Source organism: Labrus bergylta, chromosome 3 (assembly GCF_963930695.1).
Source record: "Labrus bergylta chromosome 3, fLabBer1.1, whole genome shotgun sequence".
NCBI lineage: Eukaryota > Metazoa > Chordata > Actinopteri > Labriformes > Labridae > Labrus > Labrus bergylta.
Genome location: NC_089197.1, coordinates 8,970,923 through 8,998,299, shown reverse-complemented (window position 1 = coordinate 8,998,299; position 27,377 = coordinate 8,970,923). Strand labels below are relative to the sequence as shown.

General features: G+C 41.8%; 1 protein-coding gene and 1 non-coding gene across 2 annotated transcripts; one reads left to right on the top strand and one right to left on the bottom strand.

Moving 5' to 3' along the window:
* The first annotated feature begins 273 nt into the window (after nucleotides 1-273).
* On the top strand, nucleotides 274-26,721 carry serinc4 (serine incorporator 4). Its single transcript, XM_020640207.2, has 11 exons — nucleotides 274-1,098; nucleotides 9,195-9,362; nucleotides 10,385-10,563; nucleotides 12,000-12,079; nucleotides 12,972-13,065; nucleotides 15,528-15,739; nucleotides 16,236-16,331; nucleotides 20,471-20,597; nucleotides 20,709-20,821; nucleotides 21,320-21,473; nucleotides 22,762-26,721. Exons 1-11 carry the CDS (start codon nucleotides 970-972, stop codon nucleotides 22,967-22,969), a joined length of 1,560 nt encoding a protein of 519 aa, XP_020495863.1. The 5' UTR covers nucleotides 274-969; the 3' UTR covers nucleotides 22,970-26,721.
* trnar-ccg (transfer RNA arginine (anticodon CCG)) lies at nucleotides 22,323-22,395 on the bottom strand. The gene has a single exon. It is a non-coding gene; the product is annotated as a tRNA-Arg (tRNA).
* Nucleotides 26,722-27,377: the final 656 nt, after the last annotated feature.

Below are 27,377 nucleotides of genomic sequence, written 5' to 3'. Positions count from 1 at the left end.
TCTGATTGTTTTCACATAATTTATTCCAAAAGGTGGGATTCTGATTACTATGAGGTGATGTTGTATTGTGATAGTGAACTAAGAGTGACTTTTTAAAGCTATAATGGTACATTTAATACCTCTGTGAACTTCCATGAGATTCACAAATAAACCATCAGTCTGTTTTATTGTTAATCTGTGAGCAATCCTACTAATGCACCCTCTCAGTCCGCCCCACTTCAGGCTTTCCTGGTCGTTCTGCGGTCCTGATAACTTTGTCAGGATTATAAACGTGGCCTCTTTCTGTGACTGACACACACTCTCAGGCTTGGACGGGGTCTTGGTCTGGGTCGGTGGGGGTCTGTAGGTTGGGGTCTGTAGTGAGATGTCAAGCATCTCAAAGTCTCATGAGGTAATTGTTTAATTATGTAAAACTGGATTTAACTCCAGTATTTTCCAATCCCATTCAACTGTTGCATTTGTGCGGCGGCCGCTGGGGGAGGGGAAGGGAGGGACAGATGGGACGGACACATGGTCCCTGTCATCCTCCTCCTCTCCCTCCTCCTCCTCCTCCTCACCCCCTCCTCTCTGCCTAATCTGAGCGCTGGGGGGGGGGGAGACTGTGGGTGAAGGCACCGGGCATTCGCCTCCATCTCTCCCTCTTTTCTGGCAGCACTCACCTCAGCCCTCAGAGCCAAAGCACGCAGGATGTGGGCAGAAAAACAAGTTCTCCCCCTGTGAGGCTGGAAGAGGAGCAGCTGAAGCGGCGCTCATGCTGAGGCTCTCGGCTGCAGCAGGGGATCCCAGCAGGACTAGATTTACTGTTAATCCAGGAGAAGGAGCGTGCGGGGACAAGCTGCTGGACTCTGGAGCTTTACTTTTTCTTTTCATTTTTCCGCCTGGCCTGTTGAAGACTTTGTGTTCTGGCCTCTCTGAGGATGTGAGGATGCCATCTTTGACGGCTCGCTGAATACAACCTGCGAGAGCTGGATGTTCATGGCCAAATGTAGAGTGAGAGCGGCCGATGAAAAGCAGTGTAACGGCGCGATGTCAGCCACTCATCAGGGGATGAACGGCAGCGGCGTGTACAACTACTTCCTCAACATGGTGGCCTATCAGGTGAGAGCTGAGGAGCAGCAGGTGGTAAAAGTTTGAAGAGTCACTTTTAACACGTTCGGGAGAGTGGAGTGTATTTGATTTTATTGGATGATTATTATGGTTATTTATGAACTCTTGAGTGTTTTTTATTTATTTTTTATCAGTACTGGTACAGGGTATTACTTCTTTAAAATACTGCTGAAGCATTCAGACATTTTTCTTTTTGAGACATTTAGTCGTGGCATTAAAACATTGTTAAATTACTCCCTCAGAAATATGTCTGTGATGTTAAATACATGTACAAGAGAAATATATCTCGTTCTTTTAGACCATAAGTTAAGCCTTATCAGAAAGCCTACTCAAACATTTAAAGGCACAATATGTAGAATTTTATGACAAAGTTTACATTCAACTTTGTAAATTAATTGAACATTTATTAAACCGATGTTATATAGCCTTTAATTTGTTGTTGAGTTCTTTCATTACCTCATATATTTCCGACAGTTATCAAAGCCAGAGAAATCTGTAATTTTATAGTTGTAACGGGACAAGTCTTGTCCGCCATGATGAGCCGTCATGATTGAAACGAAACGTTTATCGTTGCCGTGGAAACACCAGATGTTACCTCAAAAGCGGCTGCATAAGGAAGCGTGAGCTGCTACTGAAAGCTGCCGTACTGTTGCTGTATGTGCTGCTGTGATTAAAACGGCACGACAATTATACTTGGATACATCGTCTGTAAACATATTCTCTTTCTCAGGTCGGTTTCAACAGCTCGTCTTTACTCGCGGAGTAAAGTCGCAGAAAGAACTCCCATGATTCCCCGCTAGCCTCAACGTCATCTTTTGTCATTGTAGTATTGATCGAGAGCCCCCTGGTGGTGGAATCTACATATTGTATCTTTAAAGGAACATGTCTTCATCGTTATAACCAGACATGTTATCTTCCATCATTTCGGGATTTTGTAATTGGAGATGTTTTAGTATAGATTGTGATCGCCTGATATCACCCATATTAAAAATATTTTTAACTAATATATGAATAATAGGATATCATAGGTTAGCACTCAGCTCCTTTAATTAGTTTGAGTATATAAATCTATCAAAAGTACTTGTGTTATATAGATCGAACATTTTCAGTGTTATATTTTAATCAACATATTAGAGCAGTGGTTCTCAACTTGTCAAGCCTCTGAACCCTCCACCAGCTCCTCCATGAAAAATAGCGACCTAAATTTCTGATATTTTTCAACCGATCAGATTTTATTTAATTCAAAATGGTGCAGTTTGCAGCTTCTGTCAAAGGTTGTGTACCTCAGACGAAAGCAAGAAACTGAACAGAAACACATTTAAAAAAGACAGACTTTTTTCAGGGCACATGCTCGCGACCCGCTGATGACACTTCCGCGAACCACTTTTGGGTCCCGACCCACCAGTTGAGAACCACTTTTTGAGATTTTGGATTATTATTTTTAAATCTTTAAAATGGATACACTATTCTGATATTGAAGCTTTATTTTTTGTGGCATTTTTGCCTTTAATAGATCGAACAGCTAAAGAGAGATGGGAAATGTTGGGAGGAGAGAGAGTTGGGGATGACATGCAGCAAAGGGCCGAGGTCAGAATTGAACCCATGACCGCTTTGATAAGGACTACAGCCTCTGTTCATTGGGCGTGCGACATAATCATTAAGCTATACGGCGCCCCTGTGATATGTAGCTTTGTCATTTTGGAGCGATTTTAAGAGTTTTGTTCATGATTTAAACCACTATGTCAGTAATTTATTTTAACACAGATCACTTTGAACGACATGTTCCTTTATATAAGGTATCATACACACTCTGAGTCAACCATCAGGAACATCTGCACACTTTGGTTCATAATGAAATGATACTTCATGGAGCTTGTGATGGTCTCAGTTGCAGCTGTTTTAACAATCTGCTGAGTCGTGTTTAAGGAGTCATTAGCTGAAGAGCATCAGGTCATCTTGTCTGGTGTTTATGTTGTTTTGAACACCAACAGAACATACTTCTCTCCTCCAACTTATTTCTGCAAAATGTCTGTAGTCTCGGCTTTCTGACCACAGATAGACTTTACGTTATCAGTTGATTGTTACTCATGGAAATGGCCGAGTGATGATCTGCCAATTAGGTTATTTATTTGCATTTGCAGTTAAGTAAAGCTCGCAGAACTACAGAAGGAGATGAAAACATAAGGTCAGAAACTGAAACGTTAGAATGTGAAGCAATCATCTGATATGTGTAACTGCACAGTGTTTGGACTCACAGTGTCAGTATCATTTTCAGATAGCAGGTTCAGTTGTGCTCAAGACTTTAGCTTTTTCATTGTCAGAGAGTTGTGTTTCCAGTCACATATGTAACGAGTGTTGTTGGAAAAAGCATGTTGAGTGTGTTAAACTTACTTCTAATGATGACAACACTGAGTGGGAAGATGGAAAAACAACGTATACCAACACTTGTTACATAATTTCTGAGTACGTTCTGACCTTTCGTCTGGAAGAACACTGGTTCCACGTGAAGACTCAAACTTTACACAAGAGTTACACATTAAGCATCATTCTCAGAACAGCTAAGAACCGAAGCTTTTAGCAAACGTCACACAGGAGGAGGAGGAGGAGGAGGAGGTAGCCTAGTGTCTTTGTTGGGGACTATTTTGAGCGGTGGATTAATCCACATTTGGTGCTCTGGTGAGTATTTGGGGCAGCAGGACGGTGAGTCAGAATAAACTGTAGTGAAGGTGTCAGAGGTAATTGAGTTACAGGTCAGACAGTGCAACAGAGTGGCTCGTTGATGTGTTTTTAATAGATATTAGACAAACAAGGGCGCTCTATTCAGAGGGAGAAGATACATCAGGTTTTGGAGATTCAAAAAGTACCTGTTAGCAATGTTAGCAGTGCAGCTGTAAAAATTGAAGGTCTGATATAGAAAATGGATGTATGAATCATTAGGTTTAAAGTTGTAGTTTCATCCAATAGCGTATATTTTAGACAAGATTACGCGTCGTATTGTGAATAACTTGTATCGTCCATGAAATCAAAACAAATGACTTATCAAGAAATTCACCCCCTCTATATATATAGTGTGCCGATAAAGACATGAACTATTCAGACCAATTGGTTTTTTGTACCAGGCTGTAAACAGGTTTATTTCTGTTGTAAAAACTGGCCTCTTTGAATGGGTGTGTATGTGACTTCCGGGGCTTCTGCAGCCAGCCTCTAGTGGACACTCAAGGAACTGCATGTATACACTTCTGCATGGGACCTTGCTACTTGATTTAGAGCAAAACAAGCTGTTTTTGAAGGTTAATGGCCATTCTGATTTTTATGGAAGTTTAATAAAGCTCGTAAATTTAATATTATTAATACATCTTTAAAAGGTTAAGGATAAGAAAATAAAGCATGATACTATGCTAAGCTAATGATTGTAAAATTATACATTTGTCACAGTGAACATGTTAGCATGCTGATTTCAACATTTTTGTTCCTGTGCTGCTGCTGCTGCTGTGCCTATACACAGTGTCAAAGATGCATCACTGTTTACTGAGTTTCAGTGGGATTTATTGACAGAGCGTAAACAGCTTTAATCTTTGAAATCATATCTTCATACTGTTTGTAAGATGTTGTTGTATTTCGGCCATTGTAACAGAATATTCTAATCATATTAGATAAAACGCTTAATGGCTTTATCCCAAATGAAAAGCTAGATGAACTCCATACCTCTCTGGGTAAAGTATTGTTTCCTGCCTGTGTGACCTCATTCCTCCCACGCTCCGTCTGGTGAAACAATGATGACAGCTGCATACCAGTGTCCATACTTCCACTTCCAATATGATATAAATAGTTTAAGTAAGACCCAACCCATGCATGCCAAATAAATCAGGAGGGTCCAACTTCACCTGGTCACACTTTGCCACATTGAACCGACGTGCTTCTAGCTGCTGTGAACTAACAGTCCTCTGTGCATGATGTCACATCCACTGAACAGCACAGACAGCAAAGACAGCGGCAGTACTGACTGCAATGGAGGTATGGTTAGTAAATGTCCACAGCTAATATTATCACAAAGTATTATGTCTCAGTCGCAAGGATGCTAGATACAAAGTAAACACTTTTTTTCCGATTTATTTTTTGGCTTTAGCCTTGATTTAAATAGAACAGTGGATAGAGTAGAACATTAGGAGAGAGTGGGGGATAAACCTGGGCCACCTACTTGGTGGACTACAGCCTCTGTACATGGGGGGTGACCTAACCGCTAGGGCCATCAGCAACCCCAAACTACAAACTTTGTAGGTGTGGCTGTAAAATATTGTACTACCAAAAACATTAAGCTGGTCTGGAAGGCAGAGCCCATCTGTAAAGCTGAGTGAAGACAATCAAGAAATATCAAGAAATATCAAGAAATGAAATAATATATAATGTGCAGTTTTCTTATAATTCAGTTATTTACAGTGAAAACAAGTTATGAATCACTTGTGAATAAAGAGGATTATCTCCTGTGATTTACTGATACAACTAAGCAAAAGAAAGCAATATAAAAGCAATATTGGCATTAGAGATACATCCACATACTCTAAGGAATTGCATTAATACAATATTTAAAGGAGCAATATGTAACACTGACACCTAGTGTTTAAAATGGATACTGCAGTCTAAATTCAAAACATTGTCTCCCCCCGCCCCCCTCCTCTCTAGAGTCGATGTTCACACAGGTTGCCATGTGGTGGATACTGAAGCTTCAGTGTTTATCCAGCTCTGCATCGGTCTGTAAACCTTTCTGCGTTCTAACCTCTCTCCATTTTTCAAAAGCATCTCCAATATTGATCCTAGTCTGAGCACGTTTCTGCTCGTGGAGCTTATTAGAAACATGCAGAGGCTTTTTAGGTCGGATACAATCACTTCTATCTGAACCACTTCTCTTGTCCGCTTCCATCGCTGCAACACCTGTTGGTTTGACCTGATAACTGCTCTCACATCTGGAAAACCGAGGGACATCTAAAACGGCCGTGTGGGGATGTCGTAAAAGCGCCTACCTTCTCTGGTCCAAACAAATCCAGAGCATTCAGGACCAGACTCTAAAGTTAGAAGGAGGACATACTGGCTGCTGCATTGTTGTCAGAGAAGCCAGCACTTCAACATAGCATGTTTCCTTAATGCCTGATCATCATTTCAGTCACTAGATATCGCACATATTGCTTCTTTAATCATTCACGAACAAACAACCTGGATTTCATTCTGCTCTGTTTCTGGAAAAAAGACAGTTGTTTTATTGTATTGTGGGACTTTGTTTCTCTATGCATGAATAAAGTATGCTCAGACTGGTCACTGTTTGGCCTTCATGTATACAGTATGAGTCACTGTATTAGATGGAGGCCTCTCATTATTAATCCTGTATTATAAACCTCAAAGTAGGCCAGAGGACGCCGTGAGCAGCGGTGAGGACGCTCACTGAACACCTGGCCGCCTGCATGGAAGGGAGCTTACTTTCTGATTTTGTCTTCATTCCTACATTTCAGCTAAAATATTTTTTTTGGGGGGACTGACAGATTGATGAGTTTGCAAAGATCACATTATTGACCTCTCATGTCTTGGAGCGCACATTGAGCCACGGGGTTTATAAATGGGAGATTTAATAGAATTTGACGGACTGCTGGATTAGATATACAAACTTCTAAGTGATTTTTTTTTGTATTGGTTATAGTTTACAAACACAGGAAAGCCACCAGCCTGTTATGCAGCCAGCAAAATCTCATGTATTTAATCTTTTTGTAAGTCCTGCATGCTGCGTGAGGTCTGCAGCAGCTTTTCACTAAAGTAGGTTATATATGATGACTATGTCGTGTTGTTTTGACGCACGCTATAGTCCTCGTTTGAGGTTGTGACCAGGAATAATGTTTATTGTGATAATGGGTCATTATTTAACACACCTGTGTGTGCGCTGTGATGATGCTGGGCGAACCTGAGGAGGCTACAGGTGAAACACGTTACTCACAATAAAGTGACAGTGACGTCATTTTCCAGGGTACCAAGTCAGCATGGCTAGCTAACGTTAAATAACAGCTAAGCGAACGTTAATCACACAAAATGACATCAAACAGTCAAACGGTAAGGAGGACAGTATTTAGTACTAAAGAGAGCTTCCATCTCGCCTCGTGTTTCTGCTATGTTTTGATTCCGTTATATTGCGCCACAGAAAAAAATATTTAAAATGTTTCAGCAACAATATGAGCTCATCTAAAGTTCACAATCAGCACTGCACTTCCTGGGGTCCACAGCAATACAACCGCCAAGTCTGACCTTCATCGGAGGAATGGTGGTGTAGAAACTCGAACACACACACACACACACACACACACACACACACACACACACACACACACACACACACACACACACACACACACACACACAGAGATCCCTGGATTTATAGAGAGATGAAGTCAGAAATAGTTGATGAGGACGCTGTCGGATGTGAAGCACTGAGCAGTGAACTGTCCCTTTAATCATGATTCATCTCCCTCAGGGTCAAATCATTTTGAGCTCTCTACTGTACACGATTGAAGCTCTATTTTTATTCAGTCCTCCATTCAATAAGAAGATGTCGGATAATCTCCCTCCGAGTTATCCATCAGATTAACACGTGCGCGTGATGATTACTAATAATTCTGGATTCACTGCAACAGCGTTCATAAAAAAATAATAGTGCAGTGTGGGAAAAAGTATTTCTCAGGCTGCACGTGTTGCATCTGACTTCATGCATTCATGTTGAATAGCTTGGTATTGAAAGAGACGGCGCGAGACAGCAACATTGGAACAGCTGACACTGCGTCTCTCCATCCTTCGTCCCTGACCTTTCAGACAGACCTGCAGACTGTAATCTGCTGAGTTTGCTGCAGCATCAGACAGATGTGCGTGCAGGTTTTTTTTTTTTTTGTGCCTCCTAAGATTTAGTTCAGGATCAGCAGGGATGGGCTCACATCCAGTCATCAGAATCAGAACCAGCCAGATGCTGATGGACTCGTAAGATTAATCTGCTGCTAACTGCTGCTCTGCCAAACGCTCCCATCTGTGTCAAGTTGTCTGATTGTCTGACCTCCAAACTTCTTCAGACAGCTTGAGTTCGGGGTCCTGGCTCACGTTACCCGTCACAAACTGCTCACATTTGAGTTGTGCTGTGTTGTCTCAAACCTGAACTGTCATTTAGTCTCTCTTAGAGCTACAGTGCAGATGACTGGCTGGAAAAGACTGTCTTCAGCATGTCGCCATCTACATGAGCAAAGATTTAGTTTCCTAACTGGCCTCAACGATATGCACCGTCAGAGTCATTTAGTTTTCTTTCTGTGGTTACATTCCCTGAGACGGCTAGGGGATGAGGGGAGTAACGATGTAATAAAACCAAGGGAAAAGAAGGAGGAACTAAATACAAGCAAACATTTAAAGGATTTATTACAAACTAAATAAAACATGTACAACACAAAACAAGCTTCTTCCACAAAACACAAACAAAACTAACTAATTCTTTTCCAAGTTTCAGAGTTGTTGTTCCGAGTTGAGCCGGTGGTCATGTGCATTTTACAACTCGGAAACTCGTTTTTTCCGATGTGTCCGACACCACATGAATGCAGCATGAGGACTCAAGGAAAAAGACACTTCCGTCCACAGAACGAGTACGCTGAAGGTGTCAGGCGTCTTGACACTTGCTTGATGTCAAGACACCTGATTACACATGCAGCCAAATGGTCCACTGACAACTGGCTGAGTATAAAATAAACTCCAGAAATCAGCAGACACTAATCTGAGTCTCCGCTACAAGAATCAAGATATTAGTAAAGTTGAAACGTCTCTTTGTGGCTCCTTGTCCTTCCACTGTAGCTCAGCACAGAAACCTTCACTTCTACAGTTTGATGTGACCTTCACATGGCTTTCTGTAGGACCACACTCGGCTCATTTCCTGTGAGTTACCGAGGAGACGACCCCCCCCCCCCCCCGGCTATGAAGTCAATTAACCTGCACGATGAGTTTTAGTATTGTGTTGTTCGACGTGTGCTTTGTGATTATTTGGATGCTAATCTACCTCCGTCCTCCCTTCTCTTCTTCCTCAGATCTGCTGCTGCTGTGGCCCGGCTCCCTGCTCGCTCTGCTGTGCCTTCTGTCCTCCGGTCAAGTCGTCCACCAGCACGCGGATCATGTACACCCTGTTCCACATCATGAGCTGTGCCGTCTCCTGCCTCATGCTGTCCCAGACCGTCTCTGAGCTTGTGAGGGAAAACGTGAGTGGTTACTGGATCTTATCTCCCCCCCACCCCATCATGACATAATAAAATTATAACACAGCATTTATAAAAGTCAAATACAAGAACAAGAACACTTAATTCTGCCCTCTTAATGTAAGTCAGTGTTTGAGAGCATCATTAACAATATTTCATCAGAAATTAGATCATTGAATTCCACTGATTGTATTTTTGTTGTTGTTAATTGTTGGTGGTATACGTATATGTCAACTGATTATCCACTTGAAGACATTCACCCCTTAATTGTTGAGCTGTAGAGGAATAGATGAGACCCTGGAGTTCAGCTCTGCAGTCTGTATCAACTCCTAACAGGGTTAGTGATCAGCTGCAGCTACATGTTTATTAATGACATGAGATCATGCGAAGGTAGTCAAAGATGCAAAAGAAAAAGATCCGATAAATGAAATGAATAAGTTTGAAGAAAGTCAGAGAGCATGCAGACTAGGGCTGCGCATCATCACTGGCCTCCCGATTTGATTGGATAATGATCCATGATTTGATTTGACTCGATGCTGCACGGCTGGTTGCATCCTTAATTTTCTACATTACTGCACATGGTAACGTTTCCATGAATGAAGACAAGCCGTCAGATAAATAGGAACTCCCTTTATTACTATTCAGAAAGTGTTTCATAAATCAATATCAACATAAATGTCTTTACTTTGCAACCAATTAAAATCCAAACTATAAACTATACAGGACATTCAGGCATGTTGTGCAATAAGTGGCAAGTTAAAGTGAAAGTGACCAGTTACGAGATGAAGTCATATTATCGATGTCACCACTTTAGTTGTCATGAAGTCTAAAAAAAAAAGTCAAACGGGACAGTTAGGTTCAATTCCAGCGTCAACCAACCAAACATCTCCAGATTCTTTTTAAATCTGTGAAATAGTATCGACTTTTAGTATCGACTTTTCTTGAAATGTAGTCGTTTGGGAGCCTTAGTACAGACAACAAGGATCTACTCTTAAAACTAATCCCCCCCACCTTGTGTGTTCCAGGTGCCTTTCTTTAACGTGGTGTGTGACCAGGCGCACGGCGGGGGGCACTGTGAGATGCTGGTCGGCTACTCAGCCGTCTACAGAGTCTGCTTCGGCACTTCCTGCTTCTACCTGATGATGGCGATCTTCCTCATAGACGTGAAGTCGAGTCAGGACTTCAGAGCGCTCATTAACAACGGGTCAGTGCTGCAGGGTTTCTTACAGTAAACAGAAACCTCTGAGACAGATCATGAACAGATTTTTCAAGACTTTTCTTTGACTTTATTTTATGTGGTGCAGATTATGGATGTCATTACAAACACAAGATTTCACTTACAGACTGAAATAGATAGAAATAGATTTCTGAATGTTTATCTTCAGAAATCCAGGATTGTTCAACTCGCCCGTCTTTAAATACTTCCTGTGCAGAGAAAGTGTTCTCACTCTCGGCTCACCTGCTGCTCTATTTAAAGCTCGTTGTTGTCACACTTTCCAGAGCTGTCGATTAGAGTGCTGACGTGGAGCTGGGATTAGGATTTGTAACACTGGTCCTCTCTGCGTTAAGTCTACTCACAGCGGTCTTATCAGAGCCTCGGGGAGAAAAAGGTTTCAGGGTCTTTGGCAGAGGTTACAGCTCGGTCTGCTCTGTGAGGGGGAGGAGGGGGGGGTCAGAGGGTGACCCAGTGCCCCACTGAAGGAGGCATGTCCTCTTTAAGAGCACACAGCCCACAGGGACGTGGAGGGATTTTAGACTTGATCTGTAATTCTCTCACCACAGAGGCTGCTGCTTTAATCCAGTAAACTGCAGAGCTATGTCGTCGAAGAATAAGTTCTTAATGTAAACCTTTTTAATACGAGTAGAAAATATAACAGAGCTCGGGTTTTTACTTTTTACTGAATATTTAGAGCTTTGAAGTATAGAACAAACGCAGTAATACACAAAGCTTGAGAGTACTTTTTTAAACAACAAAACATTTGCAGAATATTTGTCCTAATCGACACTAAATGCATCGGGGGCCTCTTATTGAGACCTGCCCTTTATTTGTCCAAAAGGGACCAGGTCTTCAATTGGGATGGGCTTTTATTTGAAGTTTTACGGTAAGGATTTGATCTAAAACAAGAATTGAATGATAGCTAAGAGATTATCCCTGAACTGAGGGATACATCATTTGACCAGATAGTGTTATTGCTTTACACATGAAGAAGAACTGTTTGAATATAAACCTGATCAAAGTTTTCACACTTACTTTACTGCCCACTGAGACATTTTTGGAAAGAACCAGCGAAGCGAGATCATTCTGGCACAAAAAATGATAATACAGTCAGGACCACTCTCTATTTTATTGCAGAATGGACATACTGTTGTGGAGTTGAAGGCTCTGCTAAAAGGATCCTCCCTGAGCAGCATGCCATAGGTTTCATGTGATGATGAGCTGTGATTGGTGCATGAGTAAGATGGAAAAAGTGATTTGATCAGCTGTCTGTCTGTCAGCTGATCACAGCCGGGGCGTCTGACTTCTGTGTCCTGCATGAACTAACGCAAAGCTTTATTTAAAAAATAATTACTGTCTTCAGTTTTAAACTCGTTCAAGTGTTAATATGCGTACCTGTGATGTCTCTCCACATGTTCCTTCAGCTTCTGGTTCCTGAAGTTCATCACCCTGCTGGGGACGTGCACCGCTGCCTTCTTCATCCCAACAGAGTCCTTCTTACATGGTGAGCATGATACTTAGCTTTTATATTAGAGTCCCTGCATCAGATTTTAGAGATAATATCTCAGGACATTGAAGCCCATCCTCGTTATTTAGAGGAATTTATGAGTCATTATTTTCAGGCAATTATTTATTATTTTAGGAATTTTTTCATTATTTTGCATCATAAAAGTCACAATTCATCGAGCAGACTTTATAAAATTTTACGATCCAAAATTTTTATTTTGAGCTCGTTGGTCATCACGTGTAGATATTGTCTCATTTTAAGATAAAAACACTTAATTTTGAGAACACTGTTCAATATTTAAAAAATATTCAGAAATAATTTTAGTTACTTTACACACAAAGTCATTATTTAATCATCTTCAGATGGAAGGTCATTATTTTCAGATAAATAAATCTTATTTTGAGACACTATTACAAAGTTGATTGTGCTGACTCCCAATCAACGTATATAATAAAGTTTTGTATTATTTTAAATAAATGTAACCCTTGCTGGGGAGGGATTGGTGTTAATATCACTTCATACATGTGTTAATTTATCCCACTGATGGCAATGATTTCTGTTTGGAATTGATTATGAATTAATATTATAGTGTGAGTGCACCTCCTTCTGTGTCCTGCTAGAGGGCGGCAGAGAGCCACTCCTGAAATTAATCTCCTCAGGTTCGTGAGTTATTGGATCATAAATCTGTGCAGCGAGATTTCACTTTGCTTAGGAACAACAAATCTGTTGGTGATTCAAGTCTGATATCAAAGCTCTGATGTGATTTACGGATCTCTCTCTTTCTCTCTGTCCCTCTCTCACTTCCCTGAAATAAATCACACTTGTCTTTTGCTCTCTCCCTCTCTCCCTCTCTCTCTCTCTCTCCCTCTCTCTTTCTCTCTCCTCTCAGCTTGGCATTACGTTGGTGTGGTGGGAGGATTTGCCTTCATCCTCATCCAACTCATCCTCATCACAGCTTTTGCACACACCTGGAACAAGAACTGGTGAGTCACAGAGTCCAGAAAGTGAGATATTATTTGTTGGTCTACTTAAATTGTGTGATAGTGGAATAAATCCTGACACAGAAAGCATTGGGGAAAATGTAAAACAATCTGGTGATGGCTAAAACTTCCATATGAGTATTACAGTGTTTGGCAGGAAGAGGGTGGACGCAGCTGTTGAGATACTTTTGTATGTCTTAGAATTTATGTTAATCCTGGGTTTGGTCTCAGCACTTTAAAGAGCTTCTAATATGACTGCAGGCATTATTATATTATATTCTGTATTAGACCAGTGTTCCCAACCTTTTTTCCTTGGAGCCCCACCCTTGTATCAAAGAAAAGCTTCCCCCCCAGGACCCACAGGACAAAAAGTGAAACATTGCTTTCAAAAGTTAACATACATTTTAATCAGAATGTGCCTACACTGGAACAAACTCAAATCTAAGCGAGAGTATTTATCTAATATCTAGTCAAAAATATTTCTTTACAGTGGCGCAGGAAGCGTAGTGGTTAGTGCGTGCGCCCCTTGTACGGAGGCTATAGTTCTCTAAGCGGGTAGCTCGGGTTCGAATCCGACCTGTTGCTCCTGAGTTTCGTTCTGGTGGACGGACTGAAACCAGAAGAGTGGATGCTGTCACAGCAGCAACAGTGTGCCCAGATGTTTACATTTTACGATCAAATACAAGGGTGAGACATATATTGGACTTGCCCTATGCCTTACTTCAATCATTTGATGCAAAAATCAAAATCAAGTACTGCCATAAAGACATCTCTTTGAATCATTTTGGGGTCACAAGCAGGAAAAAATACATTTACTTCACAAAAATGTCAGTTATGTTTGCTGACTTTACTCTGATCCAGTGGTTCTCAACTTGTCTATCCTCAGGATCCACCACCTCCTCCGTAATTAGAAATCATGACCCACATTTTGGGGGAATTTTTTCAACCACTCAGAGTTCAGTTTGGACCTCAGACGGAACCAAACATAACCCAGCAAAGAGACAGAACGACACAAACGTGTATTTTTATGCAACATGTGATCCTTACACTTACAAACGGATCACATCTGGAGAAAACAGTCCGTCCTCCACACTGTGGTGATGATGGATTCATCTTCTGTCTAACATCACTTTGTAAACCACACAGACTGACTTCAGCAACATCTGTATCATCCATCCAGATGTTGCTGGAACCAAAAATTTCACCTTCACATTTTTTGTCATTGGTGGATTTAATTTCTGTTCACATGATTGCAGTTTGGCTCTGTTTGGTACCCGACAGTGGACAATCTCTTCTTCTGATTCTGCTCCTCTACATTTTATCTTCTAAATCACTTCAGTCGTAAAAACATATTCAATAGAAGATAAATATTTATAGCAAAGTGGTTATATAGACAGACATGGAAAAAGCTCTCAGCAAATCTCCATTACATGCACATTCAATGTAGAGCTGAAAGGACTTATTGTAGTGTAACAGCGTTTCTTTGGGTGATGTTGATTGTAAGCTTAACTCTTTGTTGTCTTGCCGTTATCACTCAATAGACTTAATTAAATATACCTTCAGGTGTGGGTTAGCAACAGCAGGAGGACATCTTCTGCAGTCCGTCTGGTACACTTTTAATATCAGTCTTGTAGAATAGCCTGACGTACAGTCGGAGGCGCTGCTTGTCAACAGGCAAGACAGGCAATTGCTTGGGGCCCCAGACCAGTAGGGGGGCCCCAAAGCAGCGGGGCGTGCATGTACAAATTTTGCAATGACGGTAAGAAAACCTCCATAAGAAGGCGCCATCTGACAGCACTCATTCTTGTTGGCATGCTGAACGGAGATTGGAGGGCCTTTCAATTGATATTTGCCTAGGGCCCCAACAGGATCTAGATTTTTGGGGTCTGCTGCGGTGCCCAAGGGAAAAAATTCCCATGGGGCCCTTCCAACCTGAGTTCATGGCCTTTATAGTACGTTACAGATAATGTGACACCAACAAAGACAGTGGGAAACGTAAATGGAAGTTATGTTTATCAAGTGTCTCTCCCACTTATTTAGAGCTGGACCAGGCAACATTCAGTCATTGACTTTTCTATGAGTGAGTGCTGTCAGATGGGACAGCACCCCTGACACCCCTGACACAACATGTTGATCCACTGCTGTTGTTTAAAGTTTGTCATCCTCTTGGGGTGCCATACTAGCCTGGGGCTCCAAGCAGTTGCCTGCCTTCCCTGTGGTAAAGCAGCACCTCTGATGACATCAGAGGTGCCCTGTGGGGACAATAAAGATACATTTGACCGTTGATACACAGACCGAACAAAGACATCAATGATCCATCACTTCACTTGTCTTAAAGCTACATCACTCTACCAACCGTAACCATGAGCAACCTTAAAGGCAAAGTGCTTCATATCAAACACAATATAAATATAAATGTCCTCTGTTAAATGTTTCTTTGTATTCTTGTTTTTTTTTGCTCGCAGGTTAACCGGAGCAGAAGAGAACAAGCGTTGGTATCTGGCGGTGACGTGTGCCACCCTCTTCTTCTACACAATCGCCACCATGGCCTTCACCTTCATGTACAAGTACTACACGCACCCCATCGCCTGTCAGTTCAACAAGGCCCTGCTGTGGGTCAACCTGGGGCTCTGCGGCCTCATGTCCTTCATAGCCATCACACCGTGCGTGAAGCAGAGTGAGTCGATGAAAACACACGCCACACTGTCTGTCATCGACGCTCGGCGGTGAAATAACACTTAGTGCAAAACATCCCCCCCCCCCCCGTTGAAACCAGAGCTGCTGCAGATAATAATAATTAGATGTAAGATAATATCAACTGTTTCTCTCAGACTGCAGACCTGCTTTGTCTGCACATGTTTGTTGTTTTTTATGATTGAAACTTACAGCTGCTGCAGAGGTGGAAATAACTAAGTCCATTTATTTAAGTGTTCTTGAGGTTTTGGGACTTCACTTAAGTGTTTACTTTTAAATGAACTAATTGAAAAGCACATATTGGTCACTGCAGTGTTGTTATTTTTGAGGGTAAGAGTAAAGGATTTGAGTTTGGATTTTTGAGTATACCGACCTGACACTCTCTCTCTCTCTCTCTCTCTCTCTCTCTCTCTCTCTCTCTCTCTCTCTCTCTCTCTCTCTCTCTCTCTCTCTCTCTCTCTCTCTCTCTGTCTCTGCAGAGCAGCCTCGGTCCGGACTACTCCAAGCCTCCATCATCAGCTGTTACGTCATGTACCTCACTTTCTCTGCGCTGTCCAGCCGCCCACCGGATAAAAGTAAGATAACAAACCAGACACAGAGCAGAAAACACAGAAACAGATCTGCAGAGCTCCGCTGAGACACTGGACTCAGGTCTCTGTTCAGCGTTAACGCTGACGCACAAACCTCCAACATAAACAGACACACCTATGGAGATTTACAAGGTGAATTTCTACATTTGAATTTAAGGATCAAATTTAGTTTGCTCTGATGCAAAACAGTTTCAATAACTCCAGGATGTGAAACTTGAAAGAGGCTCATCCAGCCTCTACATAAAGGCCATTGCACACGTCGCAATTTTCCTCAGAAATTATGTTTGCACGCTGACAACAACATTTTCGTCAGTTCATATTTCTTTCAGAAAGGGTTTGATTTTCTGCATTTTCTAAGCCTCATACTGCATATAATAATATCTGCAATTAATAGGAGAATAAATGAATAAGACTCAGTTTGCCATGTGTCTGTTCACTTAGCAGACACTTTTAACCAAAGTGATGTACATCAGAGATTAAGTACAACACTAATCCATTCATACACCACCACTGAAGCAGTGGGAGCAATGCAGGGTTAAGTGTATTGCCCAAGGACACATCGGACATGTTGCTCAGCTGGAGAGCAAACCATCAACCTTCTGGTTGAGAGGTGATGACTCTATCAACTGAACCACAGCCACCCCTGTAATGTTGTTTTTGGATTATGGATCCCAAAAGAAACTGACTCAGTGTCTCATGGCCTTAAGCCGTTGAAACCAGCTCTAGAGAGTGGCCCTCCCATGGCAGCCCTGCAGCGTTCTGACCAACGGACGGCTTCTAAAGAGCTGGTCAATCAGAAAAAAATGGGCACATGAGGACAAGAGACAGCAGTTTAAATTAACTGTTTCAGGCAAAGGTTTTTACTGACACCAGATAAATAAGAAGGTTTTTTTTTTTTTTTTTTACTGCAAATCATGCAAAGCTACTCTACAGGTTTCACAGACTGACAACATGAAAGATGAAAATGAGGATGATATAGGATATTTTAATTCAAATGATGATTTATACAAAGAAGCTTCAAATGATCTTAGATCCTGTGTCGACCGGACGAATGACAAGCGACCACATACTTGTATTTTCATGTGTAAATATTATTTTCAGCAGCTTCTTGAAGCCAAATGTAGAAAAATATCTTCTGTGTTACCTCCTTATCGTGTCCCATATGACTTACTACTGAAGAGCCCACACACACACACCAACAGACACACACTCTTATTTTAAAATCCTCCATAATTTACCTTTAATTTCCACATGATGACTCACCTGTTGGCTTCAGGTAAGACAAAGAGCCTCCACATTACTGAGACATTAGTGCAGCGGCTTGTCAGAGGGCCCCCGTCTTATCCTGGGTTTACATCTTAATGGCACGCATGCAAACATAGATGCACACGCACACACACACACACACGCAGCATACAGACACAGATAATCTGGGATGAGATGTGCTCTGACATGCTGCCTGCTGAGCTGGTGGCCTGTGGTGAGGGCAGACTGAAGGATATTTGTTTCACATTCCTCATGGATCCATTGACAACATAATAACACAGGAACACAAAACCTGGCAGCGTCGTTACACATGTCCTCACGGTGATGAACAGATAAAGTGCGATATATATTGCTCTGAACTGACAGGAAACTCCTCGTTGTTTATTGGTCTGTTGTATGCAGCCGAGGAAAAGTCAGACAACACAAGAGGTTAAAGGACAAACGCACAAAACACAGAGTTAAAAATCAGTTTGTTTAAGATTGGCCCAGTAAGAGGCGGCCGGTCAATAGAGGGCGCTAGGGCACCGTCCAAACACTCCCCACAAGGAGAACAACAGACCTTCACTGAACACTCTCTTGTGTCTCTTATTATAAATATCCATCCGTCTGTTCTCGGTATCAGACTCGGTGGACTGGATTTTAAATCAAGACGGGTCAAGACCACCACTGATTGGCTATTTTTCCACATCATTACTTTGATTAGAAGAAAGATTTTTCTGTGATTTTTGTCTCTGTCTTGGTCTTTGTTTGTGTGGTCTTGACTACAACACTATTCTTTTCTCTTTGCAGATGTTTTTATTTCATTGATACCTTTCTATGTTACTGTTGCATGTTTTAAGAGTCTGATATTGTTTCAATGACTTTCAAACAAGAAATCTTCTCACCCACATAAGCCGAGGCAGTTAGTGAGCAGTCTTCTGAAGCCCCCTTTCGGCCCCGCATATGCCTGTTATGTTATGAATCCACCTCACAGGCCTACAGAGATCCACTGGCCTTTAGCGGCCCTCTCTGGTACTTTAATATCTTGACGGTCCATCTAGGTCTAGTCAGCTTTGTCATTTCTTGTCTTTGTATTAAACCTGCAGATGTACAGTAAGTGTGTGTGTGAGTCCTGGGGCAGCGCAGGACATTGTAGCAACTTGTTGAGAAAATATGCACTCTGAGTCTGTTATAAAAACACCTTTTCACTTTTCAGACCGTGAACCATCACACACACACACACACACGCACATGCACACACACACACACGCACACACACACACACACACACACACACACACACACACACACACACACATCCCGGCACACTCCACTTCCACTGCTCTGCAATATTTAATTTCCACCTACTGTTGCTGAGTTTCCTTTTTCAGCTGCTTTAATTCACGGGTGCCACACCTGTCATGGTTACATTGCCATGGGGAATGTGTGTGTGTGTGTGTGTGTTTGTGTGTGTGTGAGTGTGTGTGTGTGTGTGTGTGTGTGTGTGTGTGTGTGTGTGTGTGTGTGTGTGTGTGTGTATGTGAGTGTGTGTGAGTGTGTGTGTGTTTTAGGCAAAGAAGTCCATCCTCCTTACTGTCTTCTTAGGCCGAGTCTGTCCCGGAAGGCTTATTCTGCTTGATGACCTCACCATGACAAACACACACATATCAGCACACACACACACACACACACACACACATATCAGCACACACACACACACACACACACACACATACACACATACACACACACATTTCTGAGAGAAACAATTAGCTCAGAGTGGAATTGAAAAACAACAACTCAAGAGCAGGATATGTTCTCTCTCCCTTGGTGACTCTTGACCCATGTGTGTGTTTGTGTGTGTATGTGTGTGTGTGTGTGTGTGTGTGCATATTTGTGTGTGCATCATATGAGTCCTGTAATTAGCCAGTGTTTTCATGGAGCTCAGGTCCCTTTCCCGCCTCACAAAACACCAACATAAAACTTCTCAGGAATCCACAGTCATCTGAAACAGCTCTTTAGAGGTTGTTCTTTTTTGTGTGTGCTTTGGTGTTAGAGCTTGTGCACATGCACGTGAAACCAAGTTCAAGTTCATTTCTGCGAGCGCTGTGTGTTTGCCTGAGAGATTGTCCAGAGGCCGAGTCCACAAGGAAGATTCCCAGAAGGAAAGAATTTCCCAGGAAATGAAACAAATCAAGTGACTCAACACTTGACCTTCACGTGACACTTCTAATCCGTCGTGCCTGCTTGAAAGAATATACATACAGTCAAAGAGAATAATTCATGTTTTTGCAAAACACCTGCTGTGGATGGATAGGAGAAAAATAAGATTTAGTCCAGAGAGGACTTAAGTGCACTGTATTAATTTTTCAGTCCAGTCCAGAGGTCTCCATAAGTGACAGGCGCAAAATATTTCCAAAAGACAGAGACTTATGTAATGGTCCTGAATGGTCTGTATTTATTTTAACCAGAGAAGGTAGGCAGTCTTAAGGCACCCCCACACGGACGTTTTGGATGCCCCTCGGTTTGCCAGGCAAACGGCAAACCAGCAGGTGTTGCAGCGATGGAAGCGGGCAAGCGAACTCAGTTCAGATAGAAGTGATTGTACCCGACCTAAAAAGCCTCTGCATGTTTCTAATAAGCTCAACGAGCAGAAACGTGCTCAAACTAGGATCAATATTGGAGATGCTTTTGAAAAATGGAGAGAGGTTAGAACACAGAAAGGTTTACAGACCGATGCAGAGCTGGATAAACACTGAAGCTTCAGTGTCCACCACATGGCAACCTGCGTGAACATCGAATGTTGATTAGAATATTCATGATGATGATATCGATGTTGCAGCATGAAACTTAACGTGTTGTTTTCCTCTCTGTGTCAGTCGTGTATCAGGGCATGAACATGACCGTCTGCTATCCCAGCACGGGGCAAGAAGGCATCCAGAAGGAAGGCAACGCTGTGGCAATAATCGGAGCGTTCATCATGTACTGCTGCGTCCTCTTTGCATGGCGAGTACACTCCTGAGTTATTAACAACAAGTCAACTAATACATGTTTACTTTTTACACCCCTTAAAGGAGAAGGTATGTGGTGTTTAAATCTAACTTCCTCCGTCCTCAGTAATGAAGCGTCGTACCTGGCTGAGATGTTCGGTCCGTTTTGGATGATCAAAGTTTACCGCTACGAGTTCCAGAAAGCTACCTGCTGCTTCTGCTGCCCTGAGGAAGAGGACGGTCTGTACTGATGCATTTATTAATACATCATCTTTTTAATGTGTGTTTTCTGCACGATAAGAACTAACGATAATGACAGAAAACATGTTTAAGAAAATGCTTAATGTCCCATCTGTTAACATGGAGGAACCAGGCTTTTGGGGCGCTTTCTATATTTTGGCTTCAATGATGAGGAGCTGTCATGTTGTCCATCTTTTTATACAGACTATGATATCTACATCAAATATCTGATGTTATGACTTAAAGGGAGAATGTGCGACTTTTTGATCTAGTAGATGTCGCCCTTGAGCCCTCAAGCTTCTCACTCATTGTAGACAGTCATGAGAGACATCTACAGAGTATTGACTTCTGCTGTATTTATGTGTAAAATGTCGCTCATTCGTCCTTTAAAGTAAATGTCATTTTTGACACATCCTCACAGTTTAGTTTGAGCTGGTTTGAAACGTTTTGCTGTTGCGATGAGAGACATCCTGACTTTTATCAACGTGTCTCTTTCAGCTGACGAGGAGTTTGTGATTGACGACGAGAACAAAGGATGTCAGAAGGTCATTCATAATGAGACCCAGAGAGTGGCTTACAGCTACTTCTTCTTCCATTTCGTCTTCTTCTTGGCCTCGCTCTATGTCATGATGACCCTCACTAACTGGTTCAGGTTAGTTTTTTTTTTTTACAGCAAACCTCAGTCTGAACCATTTTATGTGATTCCTCAGGGATTGAGTGAATACTTCTAGAGCACTGAGGGATCAGGGAAGGTGGGAGGCGTTGTGTTTTTTATGTTTGCTTAAAGGGAAAAGTAGGAGAGGGTGTCACTTAGTCTTTCCCAACTTCACTTAATTCTGCAGTTTAACAGCAACAAATTAGGAAATAAATCAAGTAAGAAGATATTCCATTAAAAGTGTAAAGTACATGTTACACCCCTGAACAAAGTGGTCCTATGGGGTGAACATCTACCCCCAAACTGACCCATACTAAACAAAAAAACACACCTTCAAACTACTGAATCTGTGGTATTTACTTTTAATTGGCACACAAATCACTCAAACATAAAATCAACTGAGGAATACATTAACAAAACAGAGCAACACAAAATCCACATCCTGGAGTCAAAAACCACCGGTGGTCTTCACTCCAACAGGTTCTGTCTTCTGATATCAGCTCAGAGTTTGAGGACCAGGTGCACCCTGTTTATAATCAGTATCACCTGACGAGCTACAGACGCAACAGACAAACATGCAGCGGGAAAAGTGCATGATTTAGAACTCTTGCCTCTGTAATGTGTGGAAGCTCAGCATGGCACAGAAAATGTTCATTTAGTCAGACCTGAGTTGTTTTTCTCCTGCGATTTAAGCTTAACAACTGATACAGACTTCAGCTAGCATCGTCTTACTTTATCCAAATCATTTCCATTGGTGAATGATGTTTGGATTTATCATTATTATTTAAAACTTTCTGGGGCTGTAGGAATGATGTAAGTCAGGTGACTGTATAGAAGTGGTATTATTGATCCAGGTGGGACTTGAACCCACAATCCCCAGCTCCGGAGGCTGATGCCTTATCCATTAGGCCACTGGACCCTACATGTGGTAGAAACTACTCAATTTTTCCAAATAACTTTTGTTCAAGTATTGAAACAAGTTTTTCAGGTAGCAATAAAAGTTTGCAGGATCAAAAAAAAAAGCACATCACAAAACAATCATTTTCACACATGATTAAAAACTTCCTTCCTTTGTTGGTTTTGCAGAAAAAAACAACAAAGGAAAGTGAGATTAAAACGATGCTGGAAACTTTTTTTTTTCCCACCGTCTTAAACACCGTCAGAAAGTTTGAATTCCTGAAAACATATGATCATGTTCCCTCCTCATCCTTATGTTGGAGCCGTTTCTATACGCACCATCTTGTTGTGTAGGAGATGAATTTAACCTGTGCTCTACCTCCTGCAGTTATGAGTCAGCAGTGTTGGAGACCACCTTCACCCACGGCAGCTGGTCTACGTTCTGGGTGAAGATGTCGTCGTGTTGGGCCTGTGTGATCCTCTACCTGTGGCTGCTGCTCGGCCCCCTGTGCAGCTGTCAGACTGAATCCAGACCTCGACGCTCGCGCATCAAACGCCGCGCGGCGTCCTCCCGTCACGTATCCGTCAGCGTCTGACACTCTCTGCGAGGGGCCGGCAGGTCGGAGGCCGACAGGGCGCTATGTGGACGAGAGGTCGGGTGACTCTGAACACCCCCTGTGAGAGGGGGTTTTCAGGAATGGATTTCTACAGAGCTTGCAGAGCAGTGAGAAGGACCAATCAGAGGGCTTAAAGCTCCGTGTCCTAATGAACAAAGAAGACCTGAATACAGACCTGATGTCACAGGAGGAACAAACATGAACAGAAACCACAAACAAAGACTGGATGTTGTTTGGAAACACACTTACAGTATGAATTGCCAAAGGGATCAGAAGAAGTGGACTCTCTCTCTTTATGATGTGGATTACAGTAAGTGGGTGAACAAATGGAAACGTTTATACATTTTTACTCTTATTGTAGTATTATTTGAAATGCATGTTTAGATTTTTTTTAATAATATACCAGAAGAGGAATTCTAAAATATTTTATTTGTAATATTTCCTCCAGAGGCAAACATTTGACAGTTCTGTTATTCTTCTGATCTGAGGCGGGGCAGGTCGTGGTGAGAACATGAACAAATCTTTCTGCTTGGAAACAGAAAACTTTGGATTATTGAACCCAAAGTTTAAGTCTCAAATCAAACATTTAAAACAAGAGATGATCCCGACAACAACGTTCAAAAGAACAAATGTTCAAGATGTTTATTGTCTCTCAGAGTGTGGGTATAAACGTTTGGCTTCATTCAAAAGAGTAAATATGAGAGACATACAAAATATGATGTAATAAAACTTATTGCAGTAAATAGTTTCAGTAATAAAATAGCAATCCATCATAATATGAAAAAGGTAAATGGACTTGTATAGGGCTTTTCTAGTCTTCTGGTGACTTAAAGCAACTTGGGGTTAAGTGTCTTGCACAAGGACACATCGGACATGTGGCTGCAGGAGCTGGGGATCAAACCCCCAACCTTCATGTTGAGAGATGACTGACTACCACTGATCCACAGCCATCCATAAGTGAAGTACTACTTTTTAACCCAACACTATTAAAGAGATTTTGTGATGTTTGGAGGACTGCGTAGAGCTGCAGCAGGATACATCCCCCCTGTGGAGTCTGGACACTGGTGGTGCTGCTGGTGGGGGCTTGAGGACTTGCTGAGACCAGATGGACGGTTCTGTGAAGACTGGGCGGAGATGGGGAGGTGGAGGGGTGAGCTGCACAACAGGTGTATGAAGGAGAAAGACGATGAGGCTGAGACACCACCCTATTGGTCGGATGAGACCGGCTGATGAGACGGCTGATTTAGCAGTTAGCACGTTATGAAAGGGATGGATGAGAAATAATCAACAACCGGGAAAGCAAATCAACGACACTCAACTTAAGGCTAGAGTGTCGTTTTAAGTGATGCAATAACAAACCAGAAAACAAAATAATTATTTAAATATTTTCATTCACTCATAAATGTTTTATCTTCTTTTACCTCGGAGCGGGAGAACTTCAGGATTGGTTCTTTTTTCCCATCCAAAACCAAAGAAAGATTTGTTCATGTCTCTAAAGTGAAACCTGAAGCGTCCAGGGTCTTTAGAATAGCAGATGATTCTCTGTGTGTAATTCTTTTTATAAGTATTGCTTATTAAATGTTCAGTGACAGAAGGAGTGACTGAGCGACTGAAAGGCAGCTACACAGAAATATATGTTCTCAAAAGTTCAACATAAAATATGTGTTCAACTGAGACAGAAATATTTTTGATCTTCACTCTTAATGAGGAACTCCACTAATATTGAAGACTGATATTTGTGCCCAACACTGGTTTAAGAAGAGGCCGATGTTGTTTGATTGTAAGATAACGCAGTAGAAAAAGATAAGGCAGCTGATTTGAGGGTCGATGGGTGCCCTGTGTACAGCCGTGCTACTCATCCAGGGTGCAGCTAGAGCAGGACCAGAGTAATCCAGCTCATATTATTATAAATGATCGCTTCACACCGCAAGTCACATGCTCACCCATTCACAACTATTCACACGCTGATGGTAGAGGTTGCTATGTCAAGTGACCATCAGAAGTAACTAATCCCAATAACTCATTTCTGGGATAAAATCAGGGTTAAGTGTCTTGCCCAAAGACACATCAAACATTTAGCTGCAGGATTTTCTGGGGCTTGAACCCTGACCTTCAGGTTGAGAGATGACCTACTATACCACTAAGCCACAGCCGCCCCTGTGTTTGTGTTCAGTGTTTTATATGCATTAAACCTTAAAGTCTGAACACGCCTAGTGTGCACTGGGTTACTCTGATCTTACCGCAGCTTAAGTTATTTAACTGGTATTAACCTGATTTTTCTACAACATGACTTTGCAGACATACTCCAAAAAAGCTGCTTTCTAAAGTAATTTCATGATTAAATGTAACATTAATACTACGGCTGTGAGCATTAACTAGTTAATCGTGATGAATTAGGGTCTGAAAAGAATGAATACATGTTTTTAACCACGATTAATCTCATGCTAGTTTGTCCCTTCAGGCTCCCCGTAGATAGTCGTACTCAGTGTCTCCCTGTAGTCTCAGTGATGTAAAAGAAGGACACTGCTGCACCTTTGAAAGTCTCATTTCACTTTAGCAAACTCTCAGACAGCTCAGCTGACGAGTCCAAAGTCATATCCACCTTATGACATCACACATTGACCTATGACATCACACATTGACCTTTGTTACCGTTCCTTTGAGCTGTTTGGCCTCAGTTTGTGATCCCTAACCACTTCCTGTTTCCTTAAGTTAAGCTAATGTGGTGACCTTCGATCTACCAGAAGGTCCGTACTTTATTTCAAAATAAAAGCAGAGTTGAATTCAAACAGGAAGTTAAGTACTGTCAGCTTAATACAGTATAAACATTCAAAAATAAAAGTCTTAAAACTAACATTTTTCAATGCCAATCAAAGGAATTTCAAACATGCGATTAAAAATGTAATTAACGGCATATTGAAATGTATCGCTTAATCTCGATTTGAAATTGTGATTGTTTGACTGCCCTGATTATTACACATTGTAAACTAATTCTATAGCAGACCAATGACTGCTCTGCTGCGTGCTGCAGAAAGTGCTGAGAGGACTGAAAACTATGGAGTCAGAGCAAACTCAAAAAGTATGGAACGACACTATTTTAAAATCATTCAGTGGGCATTGCATTGCTGCAGTCTATTTCTTTTTTTATTTCTAAGCATAGAGCAATAATGTCACCTACACCAAGATATCTTGAGGGGTTGAGCGGCCGAAAAGCTACCGGTTCACTTTAACACACAGTCGTGTTATGTTGCTTTACAGTACATCACTCTTGTCTCTGTGGGATTCTTTCTTGTTTACATTTTGTTACGCATTTTTGACAAAATTTTTTAAAACTTTAAAAGATTGAAACCGAGAGTGCTATAAAAAAAAGAAATAGCACTCACGTCCAGAAGAGATAGAAGCAGCTTCTGTCTCATGCCTTCAGATGAAGACGTCATGTCTGCAAGACGCTGAGAGGAACTGTGTTGATAATTTAAGATTTCCCCTTTATTCCCTCTTATGTTCATGTTTATGTTTGTATGTGGACTTTGGACTGTTTTCTACTCCCCCCTTCTCCTGATGGGACACTGAGCCGAGGGTCTGTGATGACTTCCTCACAGTTAATGAGCAGGAGACTGGCTCAGCAAAATAAAATATGAATAGAGTTATATTATCTGCAGGTTGGTGTAGTGTTTCTGTTTGTTATAGATGTGACGCTTCTTTTGTAATTACATTGTTTTCTTACAAACATTGCTGTTGTCATGTCTGCTTTGTTAAATCTGTGTTTTTCAAGGCGGAGGTCCTGACCCTCCAGGGGGTCGCCAGGGGGCACAAGGGGGATCTCAGAAACTTGGAGGAAAGTAGAGGTCAAATGGAACAAGAATCACAATTCTTTTTTTTCTGTGCCAATTTTTCTATTTAAAAATAATGCACAACACTCTATCCAGTCAGATTTCAGCAACCGCGAGTGAGTGGCAATTTTAAGAAAGGTGAATATTTGCCATCAGTGCAAAGGAAGAAATCATTAGAAATTAGAAATTTAGTAAGAGGGTGGTCCCGACCAGAGGCTAAGGCAATATGGAGGTCCTTGGCATTGAGAAGTTTTGGAGCCCCTGTGTTAACTGTTTACTGGTCACATATTCTCCTCCTCTTCAAGAAGTTTAAATAAGTCTCAGAGCTCCTCAAAACATGTCTGTGAAGTGTCTTGTTCTAAATCCACTCTGATCCTGTATTTGATCATGCCTATAAACCTCTATTTCAGCCCTGCTCAGAACAGGCTGTTTCTGTGTCTGTACCTTTAAATGTAAATGAGCTGTGTCTGACCACGCCCCCTCTCTGGAAGGGCTTGGGTGTCTCAGGCTTTCTCGCTCCATGCCCTATTGTTTAAGGTGAGAAGGCAGACTCAAAG